Source organism: Coenobita brevimanus, chromosome 112 (genome assembly GCF_032717465.1).
Source record: "Coenobita brevimanus isolate Jiangsu-jjx chromosome 112, ASM3271746v2, whole genome shotgun sequence".
Taxonomy (NCBI): domain Eukaryota; kingdom Metazoa; phylum Arthropoda; class Malacostraca; order Decapoda; family Coenobitidae; genus Coenobita; species Coenobita brevimanus.
In genome coordinates, this window is record NC_137065.1 from 24,748,961 (window position 1) to 24,762,802 (window position 13,842).

Genomic DNA, 13,842 nt, shown 5'->3' on the forward strand with positions numbered 1-13,842 from the left:
GAGGGATGTCTGTTGAGCAAGGAAGAGTGGCTGTGCGTGACAGAAAAAAAATGGAGAGAAATTGTGAATGAATAAATGATGACGCAGCCCTGAGGGATATTCTCCCGCATTTAGTCTGATCAGGTAGTCAGGTCAGGTGCGGGTAAGGGGATGGGTCTGTTATGATGTGGCAGGGGTAAACCAGCTCTGCTGTCGGGCCCTGCTGCTGATGTCACTGATTGCATTGAGCAGTTGACCCTTGTGCCGTGTGGTGCAGTGAGGATCTGTCCCTTCTCCCCTTTGGAGCTAAGATACAAATGAATGTGTTTAAATTGATGAATAAATGGGGAGTGTGTCGCCCTGTCTCGGCTACCTCTCTTTCCTTGGGGAAACACACACACACACGCACACACACACACACACATATATATATATATATATATATATATATATATATATATATATATATATATATATATATATATATATATATATATATATATATATATATATATATATATATATATATATATATATATATATATATATATATATATTGTTACGGAACAGAGAAAGATAATGTACACTTTAAGTGAGAAAACTAAAAATCACTACTGTCCCGTAAAGTTCCAGGTTCAAAACAAAAGAGTTAGGTAAAATTACAAGTTGAAGTTTAATGCTCAAACTAACAACAAAACATTCAGGACTCAAAAGGATAATGTAATGGCAAAAAACAGGTTAAATATATGGTTAACTGCAATAGCCTCTATTAACACAAAATTAGCAAGAGTAAATTTATCTAAGTCAGCCCTGATAAAATGAAAATACCAGATAATACTCAGTGAATGCAAGATAAATTATTACAGATACAAACTATTATTAATAATTGGCTGACAGTAAAACTTTACATTAATCACAAAAACCTCACTAGGGCTACGAATTAACACCCCATGCTATACAGTAGAAGAAAAATGCAGTAACACTTATACTCAAATTACACAGCTGCTAGATGGTTGGAGACTTCCTGAGCACTCACAATAATAACTGTACAGGGGAGGACAGAGATGTGAGCAAAATGAGGAGTAGATCTAAGTGGCAATAATGCAGAGACTGAGCTCATTATATAGGGGCCGGCAGAGCTTGATACAACTTGTAAGAAGGACGCGCAAATGAAGCCATGGGGACAAAGAGTTGACAATCCTGCTCTGAACAACAGAAAGAACGACTTACTCTACTATAAGCGTAGAAGGGGGGAGTGAGGTAGAACACGTTCGTGATCAAACATGCAGCATACTGTATGTTAGAATTACACAAAGGATGATGAAATCATAGGCTATGTAACACCTCCCCACAAAGAAAAAAGAAATTTACAAAGGAAATTTCTTATTACATTAAAACATCTGTCTTTAGTCTAGATAAGGAATCTGCAATAACATTTTCTTTCCCCTTGACATGTTGTATGTCTAATGAATACTTCTGAAGAAGTAGACTCCATCTTGTCAATCTCTGATTTTTATCTTTAAACTTACTAAGGAATTTCAGTGGGTTATGATCGGTATAAATGACTATGGGATCAAAACCAGAACACAAATAAAATGAAAAATGCTGTAAACCCAAAATCAAGGCCAAAAGCTCTTTCTCAATAGCTGAGTAGTTCTTTTGAGGTGGAGTGAGCTTCTTACTGTAATAAGATACAGGGTGTTCAATACCCTGATCATCCTCTTGCAGCAAAACAGCCCCAGCTCCTGTATCACTTGCATCAACAGCCATCTTAAAAGGCTTAGCAAAATTTGGAGTAGCGAGCACTGGCTGACTTAATAGAATAGCTTTAAGTTTGTTGAAAGAGGATTCACAGTTATCGGTCCAGACAAATTTAACTCCCTTTTTCAGTAGGTCTGTAAGTGGTGATACAAGAATTGAAAAGTTAAGAACAAACTCCTGTAATAACCTACCATTCCCAAAAATCTTTGGAGCTCTTTACTACTTTTAGGTCTGGGAAGATCACTTATAACCTGAACTTTAGCTCCTGGTGGTGCAACATGTCCATCACCAATTACGTACCCAAGGTACTGAACTTTAGCTTGACCAAACTCACACTTTGATAAATTAGCTACAAGATTAGCCTGAACGAAACGGTCAAGAAATTTACTGACATGGCATAGGTAATCTTTCCAGTTGTCACTGAAGATTAATACATCATCAATATAAACAACACACCCTGCCAAACCCTCTGTTACAACATTCATGAGCTTCTGAAATGTGGCTGGTGCATTCTTCATACCATATGGCATTTCAGAACATGCAAAAGTCTTTCCTAGTGCTACAAAACATGAGATCTCCCTAGCACGTTCAGTCATAGGTACTTGCCAGTATCCCTTTAACAAATGAAACCTACTTATGTACCTAGCCTTTCCGATCTTGTCTATGCAATCTTCCACGCGAGGGAGAGGGTGTCTGTTTTGGTTATCTGATTTACACGTCTGTAGTCAATGCAAAGCCGATGTGACCCCCCTGGCTTAGGGACCAGAGTGACAGGAGAACTCCACTCGCTCTGACAGGACTCAATCATCTTGTGGTCCAACAGGTAGCCAAGCTCCTTCTGGATGAGAGGAACTTTCACTGGGTTCACACCGTAAGGAGGCAATTTAATTGGCTTTGCGTCTCCAACATCAACATCATGCATCAACACAGTGGTTCTTCCTGGAGTGGCACGGAACACTTGCAGGTACTCCTGCAGTAATGCCGAAAACTCCTGCCTTTCCTCGGGAGCTAGATGAGAAAGCTTAGTCTGGAGATCATTCATGATATCAGGATTCTTCCCCAAACTATCACTCAGGCTCATGCTGCATGGGAGAACTTCACTTGCAGACTCGGGTGGAACAGCTACAGTGCAGACTGGATTATTTTCGTCCCGCCTGTGATATAACTTTAGCATGTTGATGTGACAAAGTTGCTTGTTCTTTCTACGATCTGGTGTGGCGATGACATAGTTGACATCACTGAGTTTCTTCTCCACGAAATAAGGACCACTAAACTTGGCTTGAAGAGGTTGCCCATGCACTGGTAGCAGAATCAAAACCTGATCTCCTGGCTGAAAGTGGGGTAACCTGGACTTCTTATCATACCAAGTCTTCATCTTCTCCTGAGCAGCTCCTAAATTCTCTCTCGCCAGCTGTAAAGCAGTGGACAGCCGTTCTTTGAACTTCATCACATACTCCAGCAGGTTGACGTCATCTTCCTCCGACAGCCAGCATTCCTTGAGTAGCTTAAGGGGTCCTCTTACTTCATGGCCAAACAGTAGTTCAAAAGGTGAGAAGCCCAGTGATTCATTTGGAGATTCTCTTGCGGCAAACACAACGAATGGAAGGCCTTTATCCCAGTCTTTCTGATGTTCCAAGCAGTATTTCTTGAGCATCGATTTGAGTGTTTGATGATATCTATCCAATGCTCCTTGGGTCTGGGGATGGTAAGCTGAAGACGTGATCTGGGAGATGCCCAACTCTTTCAGAGACTGCTTGAAAACATTTGACATGAAATAACTTCCCCGGTCTGACTGTACCTCCTTGGGCAGACCAAACTTTGTGAAAAGCCCTAGCATTTTCTTAACCACGTTCTTTGCTGAGATATTTCTAAGTGGAATGGCTTCAGGATAACGAGTAGCCATATCAATCAGGGTCAACACATAAGAAAATCCTGAAGAAGTCTTCGGAAGAGGGCCCACAATATCCACCAACACACGGGTGAATGGCGCCTCAAAAGGAGGAATGGGAACTAGAGGTGCAACCTTTTTGGTCTGATTACACTTCCCCACAACTTGACAGGTGTGACAAGACTTACAATACCAGGAAACATCTCTAAAGATACCTGGCCAGTAGAAGTGTTTCAAAATGTGTGCCACAGTCTTCCTCACTCCAAGGTGTCCTGCCAAACTGGAATCATGAGCCACTCTAATGATATCCTGCCTACAAACACGAGGGATGACAACTTGATGTACAACCTCCCATTCACAGTCGGCTGATACTGTTGGGGATCTCCACTTCCTCATAAGTACTCCTGACTTTATATAATAACAAGTAGAAGCACCAGCTGACTCTTCCTCACTGCAAGCAGAGTTAGCTAGACCTTTTAACTCAAATCAGCAACCTGCAACTCAACCAACTCTTGACGAGACAAATTATCAACACTACGGGGTACTGCCTCATCTGGTGAATGGTCCAAATTAGCAAGAAAAGTGTCAGCTAGGATAACATCATCATCATCATTATCATCTAAGTCACCAGTAACTTTAGACTTAGCCCTAGTGACAGCACATGCAGAGAACACATCAGGGACATCACAATCCTGGGTCGCAGCCACTGGCTTACTAGACAACTGAGGAGCTGGACACACTTGACTTCCACCAATATCATTTCCAAGTAAGAAAGGTACACCTGACATTGGAAGTGTCTCAACCAACCCAACCATAACGGAACCATTAACAAAACCAGACTCTAAATTCACTCTGCACAGAGGGACAGAGAAGTAATTATTCCCTACACCTTGTAAGATTACAGTTTCATCAGAGGAATTAACATTAGAGCCTAGAACACTGGTCAGCATAAGGGATTGGCAAGCACCTGTATCACGATATATTTTAAGAGATTTCCTGTCATTACTGTCCAGAGGACTGACAAAACCATCGGACAGGAAATTAGCACATGAACTCTTGAGAGTGTCACCCACGTTACTGCTCAAAAGAGGAGCTCCATCATGAGAATTTAAGTTACCCCTCAAAGCAGGTTCAGTTAACTCAGTTAAAGAATTCTGGGAACTCTCAAGGGTAGACACTAGACCAATTGACTGAATATTTAAAGACTCCTTTTTGTTCACATCACGCTGTCTCCTGAAACATTTCTCCGTAGTATGACCAAGCTTAGTACAATAAGCACATTTACTTTTCTGAAATCTAGAGGTGGAGCTGGTATTTACTTCCTGAGAAACATCATCCTTATTCTCTTTCTTGTTACCTGTATTCTGAGTAGAGGCAACGTACTTACTCTCAGCTTTCCTTCTTTCTCTAGAATATCTCTTGTGAGTGAGAACATATTCATCAGCTAAAACTGCAGCATCAGACAAATTATCTATTCTTTTCTCATCAAGATATAGGCTTACATCATTATTAACACATCTTTTGAAGTCCTCCAGCAAAATCATCTGCTTAAATTTGTCAAAATCAGAATCCACATTCTTAGAATTTAACCACTGCTCTAACAGATCTTCTTTGATTTTTGCATACTCAACATGGGATTGCTTATCTTGCTTATAAGTTGTCCTTAATTTTACTCTATAGGCTTCAGGAACAAGCTCATAGGCCTTATGAATCAAGCTCTTAACGACATCATAATTATCACATTGATCCTGAGGCAAAGATGCATAAGTTACTTGAGCTTTACCGGTGAGAACAGTTTGAAGGAGTACTGGCCAATACTTTTTGGGCCAATTAAAACCTGTAGCTACCCTCTCAAACAACTGAAAATACTTTGTTAAATCAGATTCATTAAAAGGAGGGACAAGTTTAACATTTTTAGCCACATCAAAATCATCAGAGCTAGATGATCCAGTTCCACCTTGTTTCATGCGATACTCATGGTCTGCCTGAATCCTAGCAAGTTCAACTTGTGCCTGAAACTCAGCCTCATTAGCACGAGCCTGAAACTCAGCCTCCTTAGCATTTGCCTGAAATTCAGCCTCCTTAGCACGGGCCTCCTGCAGGGCTAGCTGTAACTTAGCTAATTCAATCTGCGTTTGCTCATTTGGAGGAGTTACATTAAACAAGCTTTCATTAATCATGTCAACAATTTGATCTTTAGAATGATGAGAGCGAACAGCAATTCCCAACTGTTGAGCAACAACCTTAAGTTCATTCTTTGTTCTGTTTTCTACATCACACACTGTTCGCACATTTGACAAAAAATCTTTGGCTTCATCAAGCGTAGTAATAGTAGACATCATGAATAAATCACAGTCACAAAATATCAAGCAATATCCTTATGATAATATCCTGAATATCCTGATAAGAGGTCGCCAAATTTATGTTACGGAACAGAGAAAGATAATGTACACTTTAAGTGAGAATACTAAAAATCACTACTGTCCCGTAAAGTTCCAGGTTCAAAACAAAAGAGTTAGGTAAAATTACAAGTTAAAGTTTAATGCTCAAACTAACAACAAAACATTCAGAACTCATAAGGATAATGTAATGGCAAAAAACAGGTTAAATATATGGTTAACTGCAATAGCCTCTATTAACACGAAATTAGCAAGAGTAAATTTATCTAAGTCAGCCCTGATAAAATGAAAATACCAGATAATACTCAGTGAATGCAAGATAAATTGTTACAGATACAAACTATTATTAATAATTGGCTGACAGTAAAACTTTACATTAATCACAAAAACCTCACTAGGGCTACGAATTAACATCTTATGCTATACAGTACAAGAAAAATGCAATAACACTTATATTCAAATTACACAGCTGCTAGATGGTTGGAGACTTCCTGAGCACTCACAATAATAACAACTGTACTGGGGAGGACAGAGATGTGAGCAAAATGAGGAGTAGATCTAAGTGGCAATAATGCAGAGACTGAGCTCATTATATAGGGGCCGGCAGAGCTTGATACAACTTGTAAGAAGGACGCGCAAATGACGCTATGGGGACAGAGTTGACAATCCTGCTCTGAACAACAGAAAGAACGACTTACTCTACTATAAGGGTAGAAGGGGGGAGTGAGGTAGAACACGCTCGTGATCAAACATGAAGCATACTGTTCGTTAGAATTACACAAAGGATGATGAAATCATAGGCTATGTAACATATATATATATATATATATATATATATATATATATATATTTGTGTGTGTGTGTGTTTGTGTGTGTGTCTGTGTGTGTAAATAATAATAATAACCTTTATCTTCTATCTTTCCACACATTTTGTGGGGTCGATATGTATGACCAATCTGCTCCATACAGCTCGGCACTGTGCTTCTTCCCCTGTCAACCCGTTCTCTCTCAAGGCATCGTTCACATAGTCCATCCAGCTCCTCTTCAGTCCTCCCATCTCCCTCCTTTGTACCTCCAATTCCCTGACTCTCTTCTCCACATAATCTTCTTCCCCTCTCATGCCCATACCTATTTACTCTTCTTTTCTTCACCTACTTGGATACCTCACCAACATTCTATGTCCTCTGACTGAATAATTCGTAATCCTATCTAGTTTCGTTAGTCCATATATCCATCTCACTAATTCTGACCTCCACTACACCCTACTTTTCCTCCTGTGCTTTCTTTACTGTCCACGTTACAGCTCAATATATCAAAGCTGGTCTCACTACTGTTTTATAAACCTTTCCTTCAAGTCTCATGGCGATCCATCTATGACACAGCACTCCCGATACCTTCCTCCCATTCTTCCAGCGCATTGGACTGTGTAAGTTATTCCCACATCAGATTCCCCATCCTAGGCCACCATCGATCCCAGATATTTCAACTTCTCCACTCTTTTCAGTCTCTTTGGCTATACAGTAATATCTGAATTTTGAACTGCATTGAACCTCATGTAATCCGTTTTCTTCCTATTGACCTTCATTCCACCGTCTTTCGTAGCCCTTCTGGATTCTTCTAATTTTCTCTCCACCTACTGCCTTCTGGTACTGCCTATCACAGTGCTATCTGGAAAGAGCATGCGCCAGGGGGGGACCGATCTGTAACCCCATGAATGAGCATGTCCATGAAGAGATTAAAAAGTTAAGGACTTAAAGATCCTTGATGTAAATCAACTCTAAAACTTTGTCAGTCCTATGCTGCTTCTGGCCTGGGTTCTTGCTCTTCATACATATCCTGTACTATATGCACATACTTCATTAGTACCCCTTTCTCCCTCATAAACCTCCAACCCTATGATGTGGCACACTGTCGCAGGCCTTTTCCAAGGCAATGAATACCAAATGCATCCCCCTCTGCATCTCCATGTTTTTCTCTATCATCGGCCTCGGTGCAAAAAAATTGCATTTGTTGTCCCTCTTCCCAACATAAAACGAAACTGCTCCTCCAGTGTTGTTGCCTCTTCCCTAAGCCTTCTCCCTATACTCCTCTCCCAAATCTTCATCGTATGCAGCTTCGAGTTTATTCCTCTATAACCGCTACAACTCTGGAGGTCACCCTTCTTGCAGATAGGTAAAACCACATTATCTTTCCACCCATCTGGCATTTTCTTCTGCACGTAAATATTCTGCATCAGATCCCATACCAAACTATTCCTTCTTCGCCCAAACACTTCCAAACCTCCACTGGTATCCCATCTGGCACTATTGTCTTCTAATTTTTCATTCTTTGCAGCACCTTTGTTACTTCTCTGCTTGCATTTACCAGTAAGTCCTCATCTGGGACTCCATCCTCAAAGACTATCCTCAGAATCTTCTAATTCAACAACTTTGCAAAGAATTCTTTTCTCGTATCTCTGATCTTGTCATGGTCAAGTAAAACAACTTCTCCTTCGTCCTTTATCTGCATGATCTGAGTAAAGTCCATGGTTGTCTTGTTTCCAACTCCTCATACACCTCACTCCAAGTTTGTGCCTTTGCTCTTGAAAATGCTTTTTTTTTTTTTTTTTTTTTTATTTGCCAACAAATATTCTTTTAAAATAAAGTAAGACATTTGCTGGCAATCTTGGGCATTGCAACTTCCAAAGAAATAGTAAAATGATGGATAATACTCTGCAGAATATATTGAATTACGTATTTTCGGCCTTCCTCAGGCCTTTATCAGGTACTTTAGTTGTCCTACATTGTTAGCATACCTAATAGTAATTATATAAGCAAGGACCTTATAGAAATATAATAAGTAGTCTAAACCCCAACTAAAGTAAAAACAACCCTCGTCCCAGTTAAAAGCTCAAAGAGAAATGCCAATAACCACTCAGAAGATACTCAACTTCTTAAACCCCTCAAATGAAGCAGCAAAACGACATCAACCTACATGTTCAAACATAGATTCAACTATGTATTATTTGCTACATTAATTCTGGTCAACCCTTTTTATATTAAGAAGGTTTCTCCCAGTAATGCATCATATGAATTGTTGAATTATAGTAACATTTGAAAGTCATTATGAGAAGAAGAGTGATCATGAGTTAATGAGTGCTCCCAAATAGATGAAAATGCCATCTAAGGCAAGTCTTGTCCTGTTCTGTAGCTCTTTCCCATATATTTAGATATTCTTATTGTTTTGAATGAATGGATTATACTGTACATCAGATATACCTAGCCTGACAACAAGGACATATAAATTTGTAAACAACATCCGAACCAAAAGGAGTTGGCACTCTATCTTTGTGACTGTAAAAAAAAAAAAATCTTATCCATACATCATTAGTAAATATTATCCAAAAATTTACTGACGAAAAGCTGTTTTTTAATTCTATAAGTACCAAATTACAATACTGTAGCTTCTTTTATCACAGAAAGGCATTTTTACATAAAGCGAGCTCTCACATAACGGGCGAATATTGTCCCCAGAAGGTCCAGCTTTATGAGATTTTTGCTTTATAGGATCATATGTTTACATGTTCAAGGGTCTCAAGGTACCCAACCCAGCCCCAAGTTCACCTTTTGGGGCAATTTTCAGGAATTTTTCCCAGGACACTTACCTACCTATTAATGACTTCATTACATACCAATGCTGGAGTATTTCTCATCTCGAATTGAAGATTTGTGGGCTTGCTGGGGGGAGGGGGAGTGGGGTTCTGAGACAGGGCAAGACTCCTACTGGTCCCCAGCACGGTCCTCTTGCTGCACCTGCTCCATGGAGTCCTCATCTGAGGACGAAGGTAAATCTTGTACATACACAATCCTCCGTTGCAAATCTTCTGCCTCCTGCACAAACCCCTCAGAGTCAAGGGAACCCACAGACATAGCACCTTCCTCTGGCTCTTGCTGCCCTGGCATCTGGTGAAGACGAAATTACTGGGTGAGTAGAATCTGATGGCGTTGTCGTATTTTCTCTTGCCTTAGCTCTTCATACGGTCACACTGCATGCAACACAGTGTCCAACATATCAGCCTTCCAAACCTCATCCACTTCTTGAACCATGATGGCTTCGTTGAGCGCCTTTACACCAGCCAAGATGTTATTTATGCGACCCATGGTCATAACTGGTGCCGTGGTTCGTGCCTTAGCCTGATACCCTTGTTCCTCTGCCTCACGATGTTCACTGTCGAGCTTTTCAGTGCATTGCGTGGCGTCCTCTGGCGTCGTGTTGTCCTCCACAACCTCGACCAAATCCTCCTGCTGAAACATCTCACAGCCTGGCACGGCTCTGCACGCCCATACCGCTTCCTGCTGCACAGCCTGTAGTGACTGCACCTCATCACCTCCAACGGCACACAACTCAGGTGCCAGCTTGCACCAGGCATGATTTATTGTTGCCACAGACACCCAGTCCCATGCCTTAAGAGTGTTCTTGATGACATTCCTCATACTGTACTTTTTCCAAAAAGCTGTCACATTTAAAAGGCGATGCTGTGAAGGGTCAGGCTGAGGCACACGAGAAGAACAGGGCAACGGTTCAGCTGGGTCAGGCTAGGGCGAACGGGAGGGAGCTGCTGGAGATCTGCTGGGTCATCCAAAACCTCCTCATCAGACGCCTCCAAATCCTCGTTACCATCAAGCACTTCCTCCTGGAGGAGATGTTCCTCCTCACAATTATCTGTGGCCTCCTTCAGATACTCATACAAGATCGTCTCATAATGGTACTTCAAAGAAGCTGTCACTTCCTGGTCTAGGGGTTGCGGAAGGGAAGCCGTGTTAGCTGGCAAAAACACTACCTTAACACCGTCATGTAAACTCTCCAAGTAGGCTGGGTGCCCTGGTGCGTTGTCAAGCACCAACAGGATTTTTAATGGTATGCCCAACTCCTCACACCTACTCTTTACATCAGGAATAAACTATTTCTTGTACCACCTATTCAGTATATCCCTGGTCATCCATCCTCTCTTCGATTTCTACCAATAAACCCCGGACTATTCATGTGTTTTAACTGCTTAATGTGCCTTTTTTTAAAATTTACTTACAAGTAATGGCTGCATCTTATGGTTTGCAATACTGCAAGACAAAAGTAGAGTGATGCTTACCTTACCTACCTTACCAACTTTTCTACCCCTGCCTTGCCTGTGTTCTCTTGAGATGTAGGTAGTCCATGGCATCCTCTTGTATCAGAGACCCATCTCATCTGTGTTATAAATTTGCTCATCAGTGTAACCCCCATCCATGACGATTCCCTTTAGGACATCCACGAACATGTCTGCTGCTCCGGCATCTGCTGATGCTCGTTCTCCAGTCACCTATACTCTTTTCAAGTCCTTCCTTTTTCTGAACTTGGCAAGACAATCACTCGACACCTTATATCTGCCCGGGGGTTGGGATAGCTTATGGCAAGCTAGAGCATACAGGTGGTGGGCCGTCCTCCTTATGTTAACCCTTGTGTGGTGTTCGTGTTTTTGTTATGCAGCCAATGTTTGCAGGTCTGGTGGACCCACCACATTATTGTGTTTTTATATCAATACAGCCATAACAATTTCTGTAAAAATACCAGATGTTTTTACTTTATCCCAAATGCAGACAATAAAGACAGCATATATGGTTAATAATAATATGCTTAGGAGCTCCTGTCCCAGTTTGTGTGAGGTAAAACAGTTATTGCAAGTGATGTTGTGTCCACTGAGTCCTTGTGTCATGTCCAGGACAACTTTCATCCCTTGGTTCTTCTCAGGGGCTCCTCCATCTGGCCTCCTTGTATACACTTGTAAGTTTCATGCATATGTTGATGCAGCATCACAGGCAGCCCAGATCTTTTTTTTCCATATATTGCAGGTTTTGATGGTATGTACTGCCTGAAGGGGCAGCTGCCTCTAAATGGCACCAGCTGCTCATGAACAGTGACATTAGGGCCAGGGTAGTATAACGGGAAGGCAGTTCACTCACTTGTCCCACATTGTCTTGATGGCACCTAGCTTGTCTGCCACCGAGCTAGTCTGTCATCTCGCGGTTATCAAAGCGGATAATCCTGGAAATAATGTGAAAATTTTCCAGAGACATTGTGGCGCAGAAAAATTCTCTGCCAGTTTCTGTAACCCACAGGGATTCTGTGGATTCCCCTTTAGATCTGAAAACTCCAGCAACGATAAGAAGCCCAAAGCATACTCGTAAATGGGTTTGGTCCATCTCCTGCCACCCCTCTCCAAAAACACGCCTTCCCTCTATTTTAGTGCAATCCAGGATGTTTTTCTGGATGTCATCTGGAATGAAAAGTTCAAAAGAAGACTCGCTATCCTGCACGTGAGCAACTGCCATCCGTGTTGGCCCTGGATGCATCTTTATCACATTGGCGCCCTGCGGGGTGGCTCTCTCTTTGGGCAAGGATATCATTTAATTTCACTATTTTTTGACATCCATATTTCTCCACTTACTGGCTGCTGGTGGGCTGTCTGCTAACTGACTGGTCCTGTAGCTGGCTGCTTATGAGGTGGTCCTGTGGCTGGCTGCTGACAAGCTGGTCCTGTGGCTGGCTGCTGACAAGCTGGTCCTGTGGCTGGCTGCTGACGAGCTGGTCCTGTGGCTGACTGCTGCAGGGGGCCTGAAGCTGGTTGCTGACAGGCTCATTTTGGAGCTGGCTCAAGGTCAGTTTCATCCTCTTCTTCAGTCTCACTGTCAGACTCTGAATTGACAGAAATGCGATGTTCAAATTCTGAAAATATCTTCCCATTCTTTATCTTCCCAAGCTTTTATCTCTTCGAAAATCATCTCTAACGCCCTGTGCACAGAGACCGTTTTCGCTATCTTGATCGACTGCAATGCAGAGCCACACAAGCTAAGCTATTTATTTGTTGTGTTCCACCCCCAATCTGCAGGTGGGAGAGAGTGTACGAAAGTAAAGAATGGTTCCAGCAAGACAGAGGATAAAATGTGCGGGAATGTGGAAGCAGACAGGTTTCGGTGCTTGAAATGTAACAATGTTGTAATTGTGCGTGTGAATAGTAGGAGCAGAGAAAAAACTTACACACACACACACACACACACACACTAACAGCAGGCCATGTAGGAGGGGGACAGAGTGAAGGAACACAGCATCTCTACACTTTTATTACCCTCCGGTCCAATGGGCCCTAACACCACATGTGTAATATAAACGTGTAGGAGGGGTGCACAGTGTGAAGTCATTGAAAATGTGTTATTTTATATGTTCTTCACAGAAAATGAGCCAAGGCCAAGGAGTCTGAAGTTGAAATAATAATAAATTGCATCATTTTCCTTTTGGTAAACATTGGAAACGGGTCCCACAGACCTGAACACCACACAAGGGTTAATGGAGTCGATTAGAGCTCCTTCCCTCTCCTTTCGGTTCAAGTACATGACTAGGAACCTCTCCATTATAACAAGCGCTGGGTCAGACACTCGAATCCTCTGGTCTATTGGAGATCCCCTATAGGCCAATATGATCTTCATAATGGCGTCCTTTTTCCCCAGGATCGTACGAATAGTTGACTTGTTGACCTGATACACCTAGGTGATGGCACAGTTACATTCTCCTCTCTGGTTCCACTTGATGACACCAAGCTGCTACTCCTGGTCAGACTCTTTCGACGTCTTGCTGGGTCATGGTGCGGCGGCATGGTCAGGCTGGGTCAGGTGGCCAAAAAAAAAAGAGCAAAGATAACATAGCACATGTGGAACCAGAGCGATGCAAGAGGGTAGGCTCAAGTGGGACATGAATGCTCAGTGAACCATGCAGACACGTGACAGCTATATACTTCATTGGCTTATG

General features: G+C 41.9%; 1 protein-coding gene across 1 annotated transcript; it reads right to left on the minus strand.

Annotated features, from left to right (window-relative positions):
* Window positions 1–12,047: 12,047 nt before the first annotated feature.
* On the minus strand, window positions 12,048–12,392 carry LOC145418136 (uncharacterized). Its single transcript, XM_080286659.1, has one exon. It carries the CDS (start codon window positions 12,390–12,392, stop codon window positions 12,048–12,050), a length of 345 nt encoding a protein of 114 aa, XP_080142785.1.
* Between the last annotated feature and the right edge of the window lie 1,450 nt (window positions 12,393–13,842).